Genomic DNA, 22,569 nt, shown 5'->3' on the forward strand with positions numbered 1-22,569 from the left:
ATTTCGCGGGCTTTTTTTTCATCGCGTTTTTTTTTCAACTTTATAGCATGAATTGGCATTTTTTATGATTTGTTTCGGTAAGTGCATAGCGAAAGGTACCAGAATCTGCAAAGCTGTGTTTTACGTTGCATGTGACCTTTAAGCTTCAGTCCAGATTGACCTCCGTTTTAGCTCCAGTCGAGATTGCCCCGAATATCAGGTCTAGTTCAGATTTCCTTGCGTTGAGCTCTAGTTCAGCATGTCTTGTATTTGAGCTCCAGTTCAGATTGCCATGAGTATGAATTCTAGTTCAGACTGCCTTCTATTCGAGCTCTAGCCCAGATTGGGCTGTGTTTAAGTTCCAGCCGAGAATGGCCTTTTTTAAACCTCTACTTCAGATTGTCCTGTATTTGAGCTCCAGCCCAGACTGCTCTTTTTTGAACTTCAGTTCAGATTGTCATGTGTTTGACCTCTAGTTCAGCCTTCCTTGTCTTACAGCACTAGTTACATTCTCCTGTGCTTGAGCTCCATCCTGGATTGCCCTGTGTTTAAGTTCCAGATCACATTTTATGATATATGTGCTTAGGCAATACCCATGATGAACTTGCATTCCCTCTCCTCCCAAAAGTTGAAAGTGTTGTCAGTTGTGTTTGCAGTTATTAGGGCTTCTTGCCATAAGGCAAAAGACCTATTGTAATTACTGATGTTTTTATTATTATTATTATTTATTTTTCCGCCGTATTTTGTTCCAGCGCTACAAAGAGCACCAGTGGACAGAATCGCTTGAAAAAAATCAGGCAGATGCGCACCGAGGTGTAGATATTCCCCATTAAAATCTCTAGGCTGTGGGCCCAATAGCAAAGGGCAGATAAATCAAAATTAATTCGAAATTTTCAATTTGAAATGCAAATATCTCCGTAACTACTGCTGCAATGACTACCAAACTTCTTGAGCAGATGCGCAATCAAAATGTCTACAGTTTCGCCTGGACGGGTCGAGTCGCTAAAATGCACCGTTTGGCCGCTATTTGCGATTGAAGTTTTTGCTGCTGTTTTTCAGCCCAATTCTGACTACTTTGCTCCCAAAATCTGCTGCACTACAACTACAACAGCTACCGCTTTCAAACTTGCCATACTTTGTCTCTAGGCACCTCCCTGCGCAACGACATCGTCAAATGCGACAATGTGGATTCGATGGCCGCCATATTGGATGCTACTTCGGCTCAAAAGTTGACTACAAAAACGTAAACAGGCTTCTCTCTGAATTTTTTTGCAAGCCATACGTAGCAGATACAACACTTGAAATACATGTTCTGAAGTTGCTTTTGGCTGGTGAACAATTTTTGTTCTTAGTCATATACCAAAAGTCACGTGATGCGGCCGCCATATTGGATTGAAGCTGTTGAAAGGAAATTTGCAGATTTTGTGAAGTACGCATTTTCCGCAATCCATAACTCTGAAAGTTTTGCCAGCAGACCATTGAAATTTTGCAGATATAGAATACCTACCTAATATATGTAGCAAGTGAAAGTTTGTTGCGATATCTTGCTTAGTTACGCATATGGAGATGTTTACATTTGTTGTTTATTTTCAACTCAGATGTATTTTCAAAAAATCGCAGCACCATCACTATTACAGCTACGCAGCTAAAATCTTGCAGTGTGCAGTAACTTGATGCGTTGAACATTTTTTGTTCTTTGATGCATGTTAAAATGTGAATTGTTTGGCCGCCATATTGGATTTCCTCAGATTCTTATGACACTGTATTTGAAACGCTGTAGCTACTAGAGTTTTACACAGAATGACGTGAAAATCGGCATAGTGCATCAGCATGAGATGCTTAACATTTCGTGTTCTTACATGTACATCAAAAGTTGCATCGTTTGGCGGCCATGTGGCTTTGAAAATTGGAGAAATCTAATATGCGTCTAATACGGCATAAAACAGCATATAACTCCCTTACTATTGATCCAATCGCTTCCATATTTTGCATGTGGCTTGGTCATGTGAAGGCGAACATTTTTGGGCGGGGGTCAAAATTCGATATCTCTGACCGTTTGGCCGCCATCTTGGATTGAAGTTTTCCGTTTATCGGGGTATCCATAGCAACAAAAGTTGAAATCCGAATGACTTTATTTTTACAGCATTGTTACGCACAGTCAAGGGGATGTGGTGTGCAAAATCTCAACTCCGTACGTTGAATAGTTTCTGAGATAATGGATATAGAGTGTTTTGACGGACAGACGTACGAACAGACAACGGACAAGTTTGTCAGCAAATCTAACCAGCGCATATGATACAGCAGACCCGGGCAAAGCAGAAACACTAATTCCTTTCAGTCTAAATGCCATAACAATGTCGTCTTAGCTCGCAAAAAAAAGTGCTTTTTCTTGTGTCTAACCAGTTAAATGACCTTGACACGTGACCTTGGTGACCTTGACTAAAAAAAATGTTTGTTTGGCATCCTATCATATGCAAGTGTCAAAACCCCGAAAAACTCAAAAATAACGATTTTCTTATTAGGGCTTCTTGCCATAAGGCAAAAGACCTATTGTAATTACTGATGTTTTTATTATTATTATTATTTATTTTTCCGCCGTATTTTGTTCCAGCGCTACAAAGAGCACCAGTGGACAGAATCGCTTGAAAAAAATCAGGCAGATGCGCACCGAGGTGTAGATATTCCCCATTAAAATCTCTAGGCTGTGGGCCCAATAGCAAAGGGCAGATAAATCAAAATTAATTCGAAATTTTCAATTTGAAATGCAAATATCTCCGAAACTACTGCTGCAATGACTACCAAACTTCTTGAGCAGATGCGCAATCAAAATGTCTACAGTTTCGCCTGGATGGGTCGAGTCGCTAAAATGCACCGTTTGGCCGCTATTTGCGATTGAAGTTTTTGCTGCTGTTTTTCAGCCCAATTCTGACTACTTTGCTCCCAAAATCTGCTGCACTACAACTACAACAGCTACCGCTTTCAAACTTGCCATACTTTGTCTCTAGGCACCTCCCTGCGCAACGACATCATTGTTAAAATGCTCCGTTTTGACGGTGATACAGACTGTATTAGCTAAAACGAAGACACAACGTTTGAGACGTGCCCCCTAATGAAAGGAAAGAGTGCGCAGCAAATGTGCTAGTATTTCTGCTCATGCCGCGTTAAATATCTATCGAAAGTACTTGCCGCTATGTACACATCACCATAAACAATACTAGCCATCAAAATCCCCAAGTTTCTGCATATTAAGAAAATACGCACTTCTTTTTATCACCGACGGCCCATGAATACGCGGCGGAATGTGCCAAAACTTGGTGCAGCATTTAACGTTTAAACCCTTAAAAAGAGCACGAAAATCTGAAGGAAAGTGGGAGGTCGAATACGGCCGCTCCTTCAAACATGTGTCTCACAGGACCGCACACCGGCACTCACTATTGTCTCTAAGTTCAGTCGTTTCGTTCAAAGTTGGCGATATGTATGAGTTCTGTGTATATACGTATAACCTGCCTTTGTGTATGTCAAAAGTACTAACGCTTAGCAGATACATTTGATCTGAGCTTCAGTTGAAATCAGTTGAAACGCCTTTTATAGGCCTATGAATATATCTGAAAACTAACTGAAAATGCGAAAAAGTTAAAGGTTTTTGTGTGTTCTGTAGTGCATACGTCGATTCATACAAGTAAATTCATCAGCAAGCAGAGGCCGAAGTGTATCGGTCAATATCGCTTCTGTTCTTGGCGTGGGGCCTCCGATGAGTCTCATTGCTTAAAACAGTGTGGATATTTAAAGATGCAGCAAGGAAAGCATGAATGTAACTTACGATTACTTATACTATATTTTCGGTCGAACTTGCGTATTCTATCAATATTATAAATACTTTTACGTGCATTTGAATGAATTGCAAGATCAAGACTTATTGAAAATCAGTTTACTTGCATCTCTCTCCTTTTCACCCTCATTGTCACTGCATGAGCATGAAATGCACGTGAAATTCGTTCCAAGTCGCGAGTAAACAAATCTTCAGCGTCTGGCTAAGCAGCGGTGTGTGAGGCCGACTTGCTCGTATTATTTCAAGTTCAAACTCATATTTTTTATTAACGAGTTTACAAATGTTAGTAGTTCAGCTGGCACACAACATGCGGAAAGGCATACACCGACGTTTAGCGTCTCAATCCTATTTTATGAGGAGCACTTTCATGGTGCTTTTTATCGGGAAGGTTGTTGACTCAAGAGACACTGAAAAACGGAGCATCGTGTGTGTAGGATAGATGGATCGAAAGATCTATCCTTTAGGTACAAAATCTGATTGCTGTCTCACCTTGAAAAATTTATTTCAAAATCACAAATGAATATTTTCACTTGGTTAAATACAACAGACTTCCTATAAATGCGCCTAAGTTCATGTACTTTTCAACTCAAAGCTCATTAATTGCTTTTCCATAGATACATTAATTTCAAATTGAGTGATAAACTTTTCCACGATGTAATTAATAACATCTTCACAGGGACAGTTTGGTCTACAACAATCATACATAATTCATCTGATTAAGGTTGTAAGGTATGAGTGAACTGCAAAGTTCAGGGATTGTACATTGTTAACACCAAGCGACTATTGTCGAAAGACAGTACGATATGTAATATCTGTAAGTAATCTTTTTGTGACTGGAGGCCATTTGTTTTCAAAGGCTTTATAGTTGTTGTTTTTTTCAACTTTTCAATGGCATAACATTGTCTATGTTATTTATAATTTTAACCATTGATAAGGTGCTGCCCTTTAGATTGCATACAAAAATATGCCTTTTGTTCGGTAGGATTAAGTGATTCAGCAGGATATATTTGCCTGGATGGCCAAAAGTAACTGATTCGTATCCAAAGTTATATCGATATGAATATGAGCATTCAAAAATAGTTCCAAACTCTCCCATATTGTTTTACATATTCACATTGACAAGTCTTTCTGGTCAGTTTTACATAAAGAGCAAATATCATCGTTAGTTCATAAACATTAATTCCTTCTTAGTATAGATGCGGTGTAAAAAATCTAGTGGAATTCTATAGCTTTAATATCTTTTGTACAACACCGGTCCTGGAGTAATATACTAGTATTTGTCAATTTGGAGAGGTTAGATTAAAGCTTTCCACTCACTTATCACACACCATGAATAGGTTGAGTTATTCAATCATGTGGGTGCTATATCTATGTATATCTTCTTTCTCAAGACGTTTTGACAAATATTTTCATTGCACGTGGACAAAATTGTATTTTTCAAAGTGTGTCTGCACTGTGTAAACCGACTTGGAATGTAGCAGCATTGAATCACATTCAGCTTAGACTATAGCTTTATGTTTTGGACATTTTGAACAGATCGCTGTGCCGTATGCATTCTTTGATTACTGAATGGACAACCACCAAGTTATTTTTTCTTTTGATGTTCTAATGCAGGTAGCATCTGTTGCAAACCCAACATAAATTCAAACATAAAGAATTACGAATTTCCCATTACTGGCAGTAGTATGTGTCTATATTATCTGTAGCCATGACTACTACTGGAAGTACGTCACAGATGCAAGTGGCTGTATTGCATAACATCCAAGAAGCCCTCATCGCTGCTCGCAGCTATATTTTTGTAGTATTTTGCAAATATCCATTCTGAATTTCATAACATTAGTGAGGACTTCACTAACTTGACAGGAACCTTGATCATGACTGTAGTTACATGTTACAGCTATCCTAGTGATGTGGACTTCACAACATCAATCCCTGAACAAGCAAGTCAATACTGTATCCATGAACTAATGGGTTCTCTTAAAATAGGCTTCATAGTCTAACATGTAAAATTAATTAGTTTGACATGTTATCCATAACAGATACAGACCCTGCAGTGCACTAGTTCTGGGAAAGTGAGATGTTCAAATCTGTTGTGATAAGCACATGCTATGATCATGGTGTTCCATATGTTCTTGGTATGTCTCGACAGTTTCTTATCTAAAGAGATACTGCATCACAATCAGACACTTCTAAGTCATTAATGTCAAGGAATGAAAGAATACCTAATGCATAATTTTTTTCCAATAAACACCCCAGGAAAACACAAAAGTGCATCCTGAGCACCAAATTTTTTTACATGTTATGGTACATGATAACACTGATGTCTAGCCTATGCATGTTTGCAATCTCATTAGACCTGGTTATGTTTTGCAAAGGTCACCCTGCAAAACTTTCTTCTTTTTTTTTATATCCATTGAACTGTTTCAGGACATGACCAATTCAAAAATTCGTTCCCATGGCCATATGTATTGAGTCAAAGGAAAAACAATTCCTAATACCAATAATATTTGTTTTGTATACATATGAATACTAAAAATTGAGCAAAGTCTTAAAGAAGTCATATTTCAGATGTTTCCATAAGAATTTTCAAATTTGATACTATTAACAAATCAAGTCACATTATAACTCTTCACGTCATCACAGAGTTACAACTGTCTCCATCCTGCTTTCTTCTGTGGAGACTAAAAACATATTTCCACCTCTTGATTTGTTACTAATGAAAATGTTAATTCTCACCTATCATTCTGACTATGTGCTTATGGTCCAGCTCTTGCATAACTTCTGCCTCTCTGACAATTTCAGGCTGCAACAGAGAATGAAGTCAATTTTTATAGCAAAACATTTTGTAATATCTTACTGTTTTTGATGCTATATATCTCATGAGTATCAATCAAACTGACCCAGCTGCAAAATTGGTCACTGATCCTAATTTGGTCAATTTTTTTTACAGTGATTAAACATATACCATAAATGCACAGTTTTTGTTAACTTTGACAGCATTTTCTCGATATAAATGTTATTAGGAAGTAACATTTCTGCAAAATATTTCATGAGTAAACTCGTAAGTATATATTTAATTTTTATATGAAGAACATAACATCAAAGTTGACAAAAAATATGCATTTAAGGCATATATATAGATATTTCAAATAAATCGGTCCAATTTGACCAAACATTTGGGGCAATTTGACGTTCCTGGGGGAATGAATTTGACTGGTACCCTATTTCATCACAATTGGACTTGATCAGATGTTAAAAATACCAATGACAGTAAGTTGTAAAATGAAATAATGAAGTATGTCATAGGTACTGCTTCCTTCTTCAGTCAAGCCGTTCGATTTTCATACCCCATGAGTGCATGTCTCTGTCATATGTGCCTGATTCAAGGGCTTTTCACTTGGAAAACAGAACAAATGGTGGATCTTTCCATTCTTCGATGATGCCATGAACCATACACTACCGTACCATCTACAAATCTGGCAGAAACAACACGATTTGTATTACTGTAGTGGTTGGTCACTGGCAGTATGGAAAACTCTAGTCACATATGACGTCACGAGCAGAAAGGTCATGAGTTCCAGTGGATTTTGCATGATGGCGAAAGCTCCAATAACAATTTCCTATGACAGTGTAAGTCTTGGGTATCATAGCATCTATGAAATAATCAAAAGTCACTTTATATATCAGCCCTAATGATTTTTCCAATGGTAATTCTTCAACTATTCGTTAAAATTTTACAAACAGTTCTCATACTACCACTGACCTCAATGTGAAAAAAATAGGAGATACAGCCCCAACCAATGTTTGTTTTCTGGAAGGCCTTTATCATTAATTTATTACAGTTTATAACAATTTTATTATCTCTTATTTTATTATCAATGAAGAAATATTTTTCTGTGTACACTTACTATACCTCACACCTATTATCCAGGCAGTTAGAAGAAAAATCGGTCATCATAGTTTGGAATATTAGACTTATGTCTTCAAAAGTATACTTATTTGGGCTGTAATTGTAGATGTTAATTTATTGATCCATTCCTTACAAATGTTTACCATCATTTGAAGCTCTGTAAATAATCATTTACAGAGATTTGTCTGTACAAAGACCACACAAGAGGATGTATTTGAAAGAATGTGACCAAATATTTCCTATGACATATACTATCTAGCCATAGCTTTATATTATAATTTTCAGAATCTGAAACAAAAGTTTATGTTATGTTTGTTAGGGATTAACATCGAAAAAGTTTTTAATATCAAATCTGTTTTTGATTAAATAAATTCAAATTTAACCCCACAATCACTCTATGTGGATTTGTTTATGGATTTATTCATATTTCGAAAAATTTAACAAATAATTCTCGTGTACAATGTCAGAAAATAAATCAATCAGGCATGTGTGATGTAATATTAAAGAAAACACGAGTCATTATGCGAAAATATCATATAAGATTATAACACAGCACAGTGAGGATATCGTAAACTGCGGAAAAATATTGACTTCATTAATATCTTTGTGTGAGATCTTGCAAAATCAGTTTTCCACAAGGAAACATATACTTTACATATTTTATTCATATATTACATTGGAATGTGCCCTTGAATATGTCACTATCCAAGTAAAATGTCACATTTTACAAATGAATGTTTCAATATAATTTTCTTCAGTTCTAAATTTAAAAAACCCATATAAAAAAACAAACATAATATATTCAAAGTATGTATCCTTAATTCAGAAATTCATGGTAATTAAACAAGAGCCCCATCAGAAAATAACATATCCCCGCCTCCCCCTCAGCCCTCACATATTTGAAAAGACAAATCATCTGAGAGTTACTTAATGTTTCTTAAGACCAAATTTGAATCGTTTCTCTGGAAATCATGAAAAATATATATGCCATATGCAAACAGGAAAAGGCACCACTTCAAGATCTGTCTCATATATCTGCCAAGATCTGTTGTTAAATATTAAGATGTTTTCGAGCTGTGCTCCGGAAAGAAAAACCACCTCTAACTTTTGAGACTAAGTCTGAAAAGCTTCTACGGCAACGGAGAAAATAATAATTCACAAAAACTTTAGGTTCTGACTGATATATCTACCAACTTTTGCAGAACAGTTTTTGAAATGAAGCCCACCCCTACATTGGACTAAGACCAAAATGTTCCATAGAAAAACAAAAAAAACAAGAGTCATAAGAAGATGACATATCCCCCTGCCATGACATGTTTGAAAGGACAAATCATCTGACACTTACTTATAGTGTTTTTAGATTAAATTTGAATTGTTTCCATGGAATTCATGAAAACTATAAATACCATATATCTGTAATCAGAAAAAGTCACCATTTCAAGATCTGTCTCATATATCTGCCAAGATCTGTTGAAAGATATGAAATGCTTTTCGAGTTGTGCTGCGGCAAATGAAGCCCATGCCATTTTGAGACTAAGTCCAAAACGTTTCCATAGAAATCTACAAAATAATAAAATAAAAAAACCCTGTAAATACCACTTTGGGGTCCGACACACATATCTACCAAGTTTTGCTATAAGATATTAAGAAGTTTTTGATTTCTGCTTCGGAAACAAAACACACCTCTCACTTTTGAGACTAAGTTCGAAACGCTTCTATGGAAACTGAGAAACTAAGAAATCACAAAAACCTGTAAGTAGCAAAAGGCACCATTTTAGGTTCCGATTGATATATCTACCAAGTTCTGCAGAAAAATATAGAATGGTTTTTAAGTTCTGCTCCGCAAACGAAGCCCATCCCAACATTTTGAGACTAAGTCCGAACCATTTCCATAGAAACCTACAAAATAATAAATCACAAAAACCTGCAAAATACCAAAAGGCACCACTTTGGGGTCTGCCACACATATCTACCAAGTTTTGTAGAAAAATATTGAACGGTTTTTGAGTTATGCTCTGGAAACAAAGCCCGCTCCACTATCAGACTAACACCAGAAAGTTCCATGGAAAAATAGAAAAAATAAAAAATGCCAAAGCTCTGTAAATAGCAAAAGGCACAACTATAGGTTGAGATCATTATATCTATCAAGTTTGGTCTATAAATATTGAATGGTTTCTGCGTTATGCTCTAGAAACAAAATGATTATGGACGATCCCCCCGCATTACAGCTGGATAAAAAGTAGGTTTCTGTTGTGCCCATGTTTAACATTCTGTCCACCGTATTTGTACATTGGTTACATGTAGGTGATTGTTTCTAACTTCTCTGTATACCTGATAATATTTGTGTGATCAAAAATCCCACTATGTGCGACCCAAGGAAATTCACACACTGCAAAACAAGATGTTCACAATTTGTGCACCGCTTTGGTATCCTGCTGTATCAAACAACATGAATGCAGCCTAACTGGCCATACTATGAAAGATAGACATCTAGTGCAAGACTTAAATCACCACTTGCAAAACATAAACAAAACAACAAAACCTGACGTGACAACAATCAGATGATCCCATCCCCTCGCTTCAAACATCGAATTTGACATTGATTGTTGCAATATGAGCAGTTATGGCTATCTCTGGTGTATCACTAAACCATGGAAGGAATATTTCATGGCATAACACTTGATACATCATCATTAAAAGGAAAAGCTATCATGTCCACGCACCAGGAAGAACATTACAAGTGAAGGTGATTCTAAGACTATACTGGTTAACTGTCTCAGAGCATAACAGTAACATGTACAGCTGTCAGTTTTAGGTTCGACTGTCAAAAATCAGTGCACCTAGGGGATTAGTCAAGAAAAAATAAAATCAAAACAATCATCCACTGAATCCCACAATGACAGTAGTGTGTTCATTATTATGAAAATAGATGTGTAACATACTTTCATCATCATGGTAAAAATACCAACAATGAAAGTGATTGTTACAAAAATTTAATGAAAAAATAATGAAAATGTCACATTGATAAAATTCTTCGACTATAGCCCAGGCGTTATAGAGCTGCTACTATAGGTCCTTCAGGATTACTTTTCTTATTTTTGACTTGAGGCATATTCACTTTTTGATTTAACAGTCAACATTGGTGTATTTTCCTGTTCAGCAGTTTTGGCTTGCAACCAAATAACATACGTGTGCTCAAATCATGACATGACTGGCTGCACATGATTATGCTTCATGAAGAAGAATTACCCCCCTCACATATACTACCAATTATGAGCATGTCAAGATTCTAAGTTTGTTGAGTATATATGATATACCACTGATACAATTAAAAAAACATACATCAGCTACAACATAAACCATTCAGCATCTAACATAAAATACTACTGGGTCACTAGCATATGAAAAGTATCTGTTCAAAGAAAATATACTCAAGGACAAGGAGAATTCTGTTTGATGCATTTGTTTCTTAAGATTAAAATGCATAGGAACACCGTGAGTCATATATAAAACTGACTAATTATATAATTCTGGTATGTGATTTGTTTTCAGTGATGAGACACTAGAATCATTCACCCATTTCATAAAATTAGTATCACATATAGTCCAGCTATATGGTGGTGGTCTGTAAATAATTGAGTCTTGACCAGACAATCCAGTGATCAACAAGATGAGCATTGATCTGCACAAATGGGAACTGATGACATGTGTCAACCAAGTCAGCAAGCCTGACCACCCGATCCCGTTAGTCGCCTCTTACGACAAATATAGTCACTTTTTATGGCAAGCATGCTTTGCTGAAGGCCTATTCTACCCTGGGATCTTCACGGGTCCATCCAATTGTAAGACAGTAGGCTGTAAATCTTGTCTGAACCAGACAATCAGTGGTTGACATCGTGAGTATCAATCTGTGCAGTTGCAATAATATAATGATCACATGCATAAACCATGCCAGTGAGCCAGACAAAACAATCCTGTTGCCTTTTGAAAAACATGTGTTGCATGTTCCTACATAAAAAAAATCATTTTGATGTGCAGTAGGTGCACAAAGTCAGATGCTTAACCCACTCGGCCATCTCAACTGCGGTGGCTCAGCAGGTTAGGCGACTGACTTTGTGTGATCCTGAGGTTGTGGGTTCGAATCCTGGATGGTCTTGGTTTAGTCCAATTACAGATAAGATTATCATTAAGCATATTTACTTACCCTGAATTGTGACTACTGATTGTTTTGATTAGCCACTCATTGAATATAGCCACTTGTTAATGACGTAACTGACACTGAGTGCAATTGCACAGTTTGTGTGACATGTCACTAATTAGTGGTATTTGAACTCATTGTGAATCAATTATCAGACAGCAGTATGTTTTATAGGAAAAAAAATCTGGTATTTTGTAAAAGTTCATTCAAGCCATTTGCTAGTTCTGGCCATGCTCATTCTTTCCATAGTCTACAGTACATCATATGCAGTCTAGGTCTTCTAACATCAGTACAAGTAAGTGTGAACTCTCATAATAAATATAATACATTTTTGTGTACTTTATGTCTGAATTTATATGTAAGTAAAGGTGATATTTCCTTTCCAATTACCCTATTACCTGCTTCACTATGTTATGATACACTTAATAAAAACACTATATTTACTTTTGAGGTAATTACCTTTTGGTCTGGTTTATAATCTTCATTTTTCAGAGTCTTGATAGCAACTGGTATTTCCTTCTTTCCCAGGAGGCACACTCCTTTAACCACAGAACCAAACTGCCCTGATCCTGTTGACAATAAACACATTAAACACCACACTGAAAATATCAGGTACATGTGTCTCCATACAGATGCCATGGCAACATGAAACACTGGTGCCTATCATGAAACAGACCTGATCAAGGAAATGATGACACACAACCTGTGCCATATTCTTCTTGGCCCCCTATTACTATAGTGTTCACAAGATCTACATTTATATACATATATCAACATATTTAGATTGATAATGTAACTGGTGTATTGGCATCTGTGAGTGAACAACACATACACTGAACACATCAAACACAAATCTTAAACCAATTATTCAAAAGTAAAACCTATTATAATTGAAATCCTAAGTATCTAAATGTACTGCAGTTTATTCCTGTTTAAACTGACCTAGTTTGTCTTGAAGCTGTATCTGTGATGGGTTCAGCTGGAAGCGTTTGGATTCCCTCCTGACCTTCACATACTCATCCTCTAAGTTGTCTCCATCAATAGAAATCTCTATATCACGAGCAGCTCCTAAATCCTGGTTATCTGAAATGAGACAACCACCATGAAGGTATAACCATTTGCAAACTTTAAATGTATGAATCTACATCAAAGAAAATGCACACTACTGCCCAGAAGTTCATTCCTCTTCCATGCATATTCAACATGCATTTATCACTTATTTCAGGTGAGGGAATGTAACTAAATATACGGCATGTTTTTATCAAACACGGAGGCTGTTCGTCTGCAAAGATTACTTACAGGTCAGTTGGCTTAGCCCTTTTGCTATTCATTTTTCATCATTCCCTAAAATTTTATTTACTGGTTGATCGGATCAGCACCACAAGCACATGCTTGTGTTCACATGATTAGACTGTTAGACCGAGATTTGACTGTTCAATTCACCCAAAGATTTGAAAAATGAAAATATCCATAGATTTTGTTTCAAATTTTATAGCAGAAGCTGGAGTTTTTGACAAGTTCAGTCAACAGTTCTGTCAACAGTTATATCCCCTTATTGGTAGGCATTCTGATATTGCAGCAAGTTTATTTTCTCTTCTTGGAAAAGTAAACATGCTGCTTTTAAGTCCGTACAAGAATTGTTACCAAACAAATGCAAGAGTATTTTTTTCCACAAACAACAAGATATTATCATCCTTATATTATTCATTTATGTTTTTTATGTACACAAGCATGCACAGATGCATAACATTGTTCAGGAATTACAGCAAATACAGTTTTGACTGTCTGATAGAACACAAAGTATAAGTCATTTTAAAACTACCCATAATTCCCAGCAGATTTTTTCATGTACACAGGTATTCATACCTACATGATATTGTTCACAATATTTATGAAAAACGATCAGTGGAAGTTTGACGGCATCTGGTAACATGCAAGGCATAAGTCATTTCTACATTACATTATACTCCTTGAAGTTCACAATTTAATATTGATTTCAAATTGCTTGTACAAGCAATAAATAGTCATGACTGATCGTAACTTATTATTTCATTTTGCACGCATTTATTTATTTCCCCTTTTCTGCTCATAGTGCAGATATTTTGTTTCAGTATTAAACAGATCCCCCCCTTGAAAGCAACACAAATATCTTCTGGTCATAAATGAATGTATCCTTCAGCTACATTTGCTAGCCATTTAGCCAACTCTTTCCACATTTGCTTGAATGAATATGATCACACAATAAATGTTTAACACTCCCAGACACCTGTTTACAAAATGAACACGTATTTGAATCAATGTATCCAATCTTATGCAAGTAGTTATTAGTTGTCAAAATATTCTGAGTTATCTTGTACTGAAACCATTTTAGATTGACACTTTGAGTACATCGATCAGTCAACATTTTCCTGTTTGTTCTTCCCAGTTTAATTGACCATTTGTTCATTATAACTTAATTAGAATAAAGTCTTATATAAATTTGTACTATTCGCTATTTTGGAAATATTAAAGTGTAAAATAGGGTAGGCTATTATCACATTTGAAAATTAAAGTTCTCTTCTTCATATATTCAAACATTGTTCTTGTAAGCTTTTGGTATGTTTGAAAATTCACATCTATATCATATTTTTAGTTCTGTTCTTCTATAAACAGTATTTCACTGTCATCATTTACTTTTGCCCTCAAGTATCTTATTCCCTTTTCTTCCAAATGTCTATGACAGACTGTTCAGCCACCAATCAAAATATTGCTGTTGTGCCAAAGTGATTGACTTGGGACGTCCGTAATATGACCCTCAATCTGATATCAAACTGTTTGATAGGCAGGTCATGCCACCACAACATCCCTCCAGAATCTATTCAAAATTGAGGGTAGCATACATTTGCTAACATAAACACCATCATTGAGCCACAGTCTCTGAATATTTGTAGTACATACTAAGGAATTTCCTATAAATGCAGAACTGTCATACAGCAGTCCACGCCAGTTTGGGAGATTCTGTCATATTTCTCACCTCCATATTCAGCAATAGTGGTAGCAACCCTCTTTTACTTTTATCCGTCTTACTCTTCCAAATAAAATCAAAGCATTTTTTAATCATATCTCTGGTGGCCTTGGCATACATGAGAAGAGATAACTTTAACAGTGAGTGAGTACAAATTCTGCATCACATCTGCAATTTTTTGGCCATATAGTGACGAGAAACATTTGGTTTAACTAAAAGAAATATCTGTTGCAAAGGACAGTGGAGGATTAGCAAGTTATCACAACATAAATCTAACAATTAACCATTTCAAATGATAAAAGACTGCATTCAACACAAAGATCAGTATTACATGTAGTGCCAATAAAATATGAGCTACAGATCATGGTGGCTTACAGTCCTGCATGAGCCCTAACTTTGATCACTGGCAGTTGCAGCCAAGCTTGCCATGAATTAAAATATGTCAAAATCTGTAAGGATAAAATACTGGTTATCTGCAAAGTACTACAATAAATTGTGACAATAATAAGGATTTCAACATAACATCTCTTCCCATAGATGTTAACAATCTCGATTTCCAAATGTTTATCTCTCTCTCAAATTTCCCAAGCTTGTCTGGATATTCGATGACTACCTTCGATCCTAGATCAACATAAAATTTGATACTTAACAGATTAAATTGTTATGGTATATTTACCTTTGGATCCTATCCATATTAGTCTACAACGTATTATTATTTTTTATAACAAACCTACAATTGTATATGAAGAGGGAGGAAGCTGGAACGTTTCTATAAGCAGAGATAGCAACAGGTTAAAGTGTTTTTAGCTGAAAATCAGCTGGGGGTTCTTGGGCCTGCAGGCACCCAACCAGGTTCAGGATCCATTAATTTGCATTTAAATTTGCACATTTCTGCAGATTTGCAAAAAACTGCCATCCCTGCATAAGACAGAATAATGTTTCAGACAACACTGATCCAAACAAGCTTTCTTCACCTAAATTTCATAACATACAGGATGTTTGTCAAATATACAAACCCGTGCCAGTTATATTCAGGGGCTGTCAAGAAAGTCTGAATTAGACGTCCAGATAGTAGAGTATTGGGTTAAAAAAATGGAGTTATATCACTTTTTTTTTCAAAATAGTTGATACAGCTTGCTTACTTATCTTGCATTTTTCGGCCAAGTCTTTCTGAAGGGGTTTGGGAAGCGTTTCGGAATCTTCATTCAGCTTTATATTTGTGCCAAGCGACAGCTCACTTTGACCATGTTTCATTGGTACCTCCACCATTTTTTCATGTAATGTTCATGTCAGACGCTTGAAGTCTTCTAACAGGTGTCAAGAGTGACACATTGAGTTGACAACATTATCTCAGTATATCCTGGGTTAATGTGATTTGCGACTAATCAAAGTAAGTGCCACTATCTACTGCTAAATGGCCGTCTGGTTGTCAGTTATACTCAGTCGGGATTATAGGGTTTGTTTTCATAGTTAGTCTGTTGGGCCAAGACTTCAGTCTGAGATCCGAAATAGAGAGAGTCCAGATAATAGAGAGATGATTTAATGATAATATATAGTATTGAATTCGGGACCGTAATCTCAGACCAATTTTCAGAGAAATCCAAGATAGAAAGAGACTGAATTAGATAGAGTACACTGTACTTGTTAATTTAGAGGAGCATATCCTAAACTCGCTTCATGAAAATTACTTATGCTACTTATGTCAGTCTATGGAAAGTACATCAAGTGTCTCAATGTAATGGGCACGTGTCTGTATATGAACAATACAAAAATTTGCATAAAGTATCATGCAAAAGGAAGTTATCACTTCACTTGACCAAAAACTAGAAACAATAACATATGTGAGACTTGTGATAATCGATTTGGTGAACATGATGGTCAAGGGAATACATTTACCATTAAGCACGTACTCAAGAACAGTGTTTTGGATTTTTTAAATACAATTACCTAAATAAGGATAACTTTGGTAAGTTAGTAAATGCAAATGTGTGCAAATGGTAAAAGCAAAGAAAATTTTATTCATGGTAGTTTTAGTGACGATACAACATGTTTAGGTCATTACTTCAGTATATACTTCCAGAAAGATTAACTGCCTCTACTACATGATAACCATAACTTTGGAACTTTATTAACAAGGATAATAATAATCTTAGAATACTACCTCTAACTCTTTATTGTCTTTTTCTTGATGCTGGTTTCTGAATCAAGAGATTTAGCTTTACTAAATTTTGAAAGTTCATGGTGTTGTGCAGTGTATAAAATAGCATCTGCCTGCTGCTTGCTAGTTACATAGTGGGATTACAACTTTATTTTATAGCCGGCCCTGTGTGCCAATACATTTTCCAAGGATATATAATTGACCAGGTCATTGACTATGGGAAATATTTTGAAAATAATTTACAGTTGTGGATACCAGATGATGTCTGTGTAGTTCATGATCAATCAAACAGTAATTTCCACAGATCAATCTACCCATTTTTCTAACACTAAATGTGACTGGTCTAAAGACATTGCTTTCAGCCAATGAATAATGTCGGTTTTTTTGTGCTTTTCTAATTCAGATGACTGTGACAATGAATGAATGAATCTGTGACAATGAATGAATGAATCAATCAATCTTTATTTCGTACTGAAGAGGCCACAGGCCTATAGCACATATACTTAATTATAATGGGGAATTACATGAATAAATATATTTACATTACAGTGATGAAACTTTTGTTGTACACAACATTGCATACTTAATGAACATGGCATGATTTTGCAATATTTTTCATTTTTACTGCTCATAAGAGTAGAGAATTTTATGATGCTTGGATGGATATAGTAATATTTTTCGATGTATTTAATACAGTGTATTGAGTTATATGATGGACAGATGAGGAGAAAATGATATTCATCTTAAATTTAAAATTACTAAGTGTACATAGTCTATCTTCTTTTGTAACATTTATATACCTGCCACTGTCAGTTAACAAGTTGCCTAAATTTCTTTATATTAACACATGATAAGCATACGTCACTGAATAGATCTTTTTTAAATTTTGAATAAAAAAACATTTACTTGACAAAGATATTTTCTCACTCCATGTTTGAAGATATATGTTTTTAAGTCTTATGGCTAATGACTGAATGAATGATGCATATGATTTTACATATTGTGCATTCCAATATATTTCCGAAGCCAACAGAGAATAAGAAGTTCTTAATATGAGATATTCAATTTCCTTGTCCATTTCCATCGTACAATATATTATAACACTTTTTCGGTAATCAATATGGAGGCATACGAAACAGTTTTAACCAATGTTTGACAACCCTTATGCTTGTAAACAAGTGCAATGGATATCTGCCACATTCACCATAAACCACTGCATTATATATATATATATGTATAATTAACTGTATTTATTTTAAACCAAAATATTTCTTGTAAGCATACACATGTACTCTTTCTATTTGATCAAAGTCTGCTAACCCCCAGATTTCTTCTCCAAACATCAAAAGTGTGTTTATTTTTGCATCAAGAATCTTAAAAAAGGTTTAGCAACTAATATCTCCAAGTGTACTCAATGTCTTCATGATACCGATAAGTGCCTTTTGTGCTTGGAGCGAAGCATATTTGACATGCATTGTCCAAGACAAACCACTGGTAAAATACAATCCCAAATATTTACAATAGCTAACACAGTCTGGTGTATACCTTTAAGACAACCATTTTTCTTCAGTAGAAAGTTCACCTTCTTTCTTAAAGACTATGATTTTTGTTTTCTCTCTGTTAACTGTTAGTTTCCATTTATTACAGTAGTGTGCAAGTTCATTTATTTGATTTTGGAGGCCACTAATGGTACTTGAAAACAACACAACATTGTGTACAAACAGAAGGAAAATTTTAACTATCTCTGGTTGAAGTTGTATGCCACTTGAACAATTAGTTTTGATATGAACAGCAAGCTCGTTGATGAAAAAAGAAAACAGGCAGGGACTTAGCATACATCCTTGCCTTACACCAAGTTGTAATTCGAATGTTTCTGAAAATTCTTGATTATTTTAACACATGCCTTCACATTCTCATACAAATTACACAAAAGTATATTCATTTTGTTACCGAGACCAAGGTATTGTAAATAGAGACCAAAGTTTGTTGCGTTAAACAGAATGAAAGGCTTTTGCAAAAACTACAAATAGGGCATGTATTTTTCTTCCTTTTCAAATATATTTGTATTATACTTTGTAAAATATATATGTTGTCAACAGTGGTATGACTAGTGGAAGTCGCGGTGACTGAGCGGGCTAGGTGACTGACTTTGTGTGCTGGTGATTAGGTGCCTGACTCTGAGGGTGCAGGTTCGAATCCCAGATGGGACTCAACCAGCAAAAGTACTAGAATTTGTACTTTACTGAGAAAGTGAAATCCCACATATGACATATGTTGTAGGAATCTGTGTTTTCAAATACAAGGATGTGTACTCCCTAAACTTCGAAACAGAGCAAGTTAAGTGATCCTAAGTTTAACATAGGACCTGTGGATGATTTACATCGTGAAAAGTTAAAAGCACTGCTCTGAGAATACAAAGATACATTGTTTACAGGTTTAGGCAAGGGGAATGGCCATACATTCAAGCTTACACCTAATGCAAGTTTGAGTAAGGTTACACAGCGTCGCAGGCAGTTTGGTCCTAATGTAGATAAGATCCTTGATGAGCAAACTAAATCAATGGTTGATCAAGGTATAGTGGATCATTTCACCAATCGTGTTGGTTAAGAAGGCTGGTAAGAGCTTAAGATTTTGTTTGGACCCGAGAAATTTGAATGACCAGTTGCTTGACGAACGTTTTCCTTTAATGACTCCTAATGAGGCACTGATGAGATTTAAACATTCAAAATATTTCAGTGTTCTTGATATGTCTGGCAATTCTCGCGTATGTGTTCTGGCTTAAAAACTGCTCCTTTAGCATTCCAACGTACTATGCATCTTGTCCTAAGTGGGTTGTTGAAAGATCATGTTTTGGTGTATCTGGACGATGTGTGTGTCCATTCGTCCACGGCTGATGAACATTTGTCAGTGTTACGTGAGGTGTTTGAGTGAATGACGTCTGTTGGTTTTACATTTAAACCTTCCAAGTGGATACAATAGAATATCTTGGTTTCTCAATTTCTGCTAGTGGAGTTGGTCCTGGTAAGAAAGGTATTGAGGCGGTTCGGAATAATCCAGTTTCTGGTACATGGGAGGAAGTGAGGGCGTTTCTTGGTTTGGCTACATACTTTGTTAGATTTATTCCCAACTTTTATGATCTGGTGTTGCCACTCAGTCACATAGTATAATCTCATGTGTATGTTTGGCATGAAAGTGAACAGAGTGCGTTTGACAGAGTTAAGGCTGTTCTCACTAAGTTAGCACATCCTGACTTTAGTCCTAATGTTCCTGCATTTGTTGTTCAGACAGACGCTAGTAGAACGGGTTTAGCAGGGGTACTTCTGCAGAATGGTCATCCTGTTTGCTATGCTTCAAAAAAGTTGTCAAAAACTGAACGGAATTGTTCCACTGTGCACAGGGAAGCTTCAGCACTTATCTGGGCAGTATAGAAGTTTAGAGAACATATTTATGGTAATTAAAACAGACCACCGGCCTTTGACATTTATTATGTCATCAAAATCTGATAAATGAGCAAGATGGTATTTAGAACTTTCAGATTATCAGTTTGATGTAGAATATATACCTGGGAATGATAACATTCCAAGTGACATTCTGTCAAGATTTCCAGTGGAGGATTCAGAGGAATTACCTATCTGTGCCTTATCAGCAGACAAACAGTATGCTGTTATCAAGCATGCTCATGATCTTGCTCATTTTGGTGTGATATGTACATGGAATTTAGTAAGGATGACTGATAAGTCCATTACACAGAGACAAGTTCGAGAATACGTCAGTCTGTGTTCAGCATGTATTGAGGGTCCTCATGCTGAGCCGCGGAGTCCCACTCGTGAAACTCGGACAGCTTAAGTACCTTGGCAAACTATCCACTGTGACTTTGTTGGACCACTCCCTACATCATTGAAAAGTTTGGATGATCTGACACGTATGGTGTTTGCATTTCCTGTACAATCAGCTGCCTCTGTGGCAGCAATGTATGTGCTTCAAAAACGGTTTTCCATCTTTGGACCCCCACATACACTACACACTGATAATGGTTCAACTTTCAAGTCCGTTGAATTTAAGGATTTCATGGATCATTGGGGTGTTGTGCTCAGTTTTACCCTGATAGCTTGTCCTCAAGCAAATCCAGTGGAAAGGGCACATGGAACTTTGAAGTCATCCATGGTGAAAGCGGCAATCAGTGAAAAGAATTGGGACAAAGTGTGACCCGAAATCGTGTTCCTGTCCAAACAGAACAACTGGAGTATCAGCTTATTTCGCCTTGTTTGGTAGATTAAGTGATGTGTGTCGTCTCTAATAGTGTTTCTCCTGGAGGGGAGGAAGTAGCAGACATGAGTTGTCTGTGGGAATTGTGTTCAAAGAAAAATGTTCAAGCCAAACAGGAACGTCAAGATACTTGTGATAGATAATCAAGAAGCTTTGAAATCGGTGATAACGTTGCAGTTTAAGTTCTAATTGGTCCTAAATGTCGTAAGAAACATTTTCAGACAGGTTTTGTGAGTAAAATCTTAGGTGATTTTCTGTGTGTAAATTCTAAAACAGCGGATATGCAACGTAAAAATATTTTAGTTAGTAAAGATCTTGTAATCTTAAACCCTACTGGAGGGGAGGGATGTGAGGTGTAAACATGAGATGGACGGTCCCTTTAATTAGTGCGATACCCGTGCATCACACATGACGCGGTGAGTCAATCAGAGGAGATTACTGTAAGCGGGGTATCCGTGCTTCATGTGTGCATCAGTCTCGTCTTGTCTTCTGTCTTGTCCAGTCGTTGTGAATAAATATTTTGTGTGCTGGCTGGCGCCTTGATTGTTATCCCTTACACTCTATAGTTATTTGGGTTATTTGAATCACCATGTTTATGAATTGGAACAATGATACCAATCATCCAACAGTGTGGAAAAGTACCATTTTCCAATATAATATTAAATAGTAATTCTAGGTATGCTGCGAGGAGGTCAGATGAGTGTAAAGAATACTGATATCATGCCATGAAATCCTGGTGATTTGTTTGATTTAAGAATGTCAATACTTTCCAAAATCTCTTCCCTGGTGATTGGTGAATCAGGTATAGCTGCCATGAGTTCTGGTTTTTGACCGTTCAGGCTGGACTGCTCTGTACTGTCATGATAATCATGGTCATTTTTATGATCTGATGTATGAAAGCCACAAAAGAGTTGCTTAAACTACACGAACCCCCCAACCCAAAACAAATTCTTTTCAAATTAAATATTTTATAAATTGAAATTTAAAAAATTCATTAAAGTCAATATAAATGGTAATTGCCTGTTCTGTAATGGTAAAATAGCTGGGTGGCTTTTGTCCAAGGCGGCACTTGTCCAGGTGGCTTTTGTCCAGGTGGCTTTTGTCCAGGTGGCATTTGTTGGGATTTCTTATGTCCGGGTGGCTAATGTCCTGCTCCCTTACAGGATGCTGTTGTGTTGTGTATGTCACACAGGTAGATGAAGGATGTGCAGAAACTACTGTTTTC

At 36.2% G+C, this 22,569-nt stretch overlaps 1 protein-coding gene across 1 annotated transcript in view; it reads right to left on the reverse strand.

Moving 5' to 3' along the window:
• The window catches only part of LOC137291108 (tyrosine-protein kinase SYK-like), a 172,289-nt gene that overhangs the window by 58,059 nt on the left and 91,661 nt on the right, over positions 1–22,569 (reverse strand). The window contains exons 9-11 of the mRNA XM_067822390.1: positions 12,859–12,999; positions 12,376–12,485; positions 6,545–6,611 (exon numbers count right to left, since the gene is read on the reverse strand). Of these exons, the coding sequence (XP_067678491.1) occupies positions 6,545–6,611; positions 12,376–12,485; positions 12,859–12,999 (318 nt within the window). The remainder of the gene's footprint in view (positions 1–6,544; positions 6,612–12,375; positions 12,486–12,858; positions 13,000–22,569) is intronic.

This window comes from Haliotis asinina, chromosome 7 (assembly GCF_037392515.1).
Source record: "Haliotis asinina isolate JCU_RB_2024 chromosome 7, JCU_Hal_asi_v2, whole genome shotgun sequence".
In the NCBI taxonomy this organism is placed as follows: domain Eukaryota; kingdom Metazoa; phylum Mollusca; class Gastropoda; order Lepetellida; family Haliotidae; genus Haliotis; species Haliotis asinina.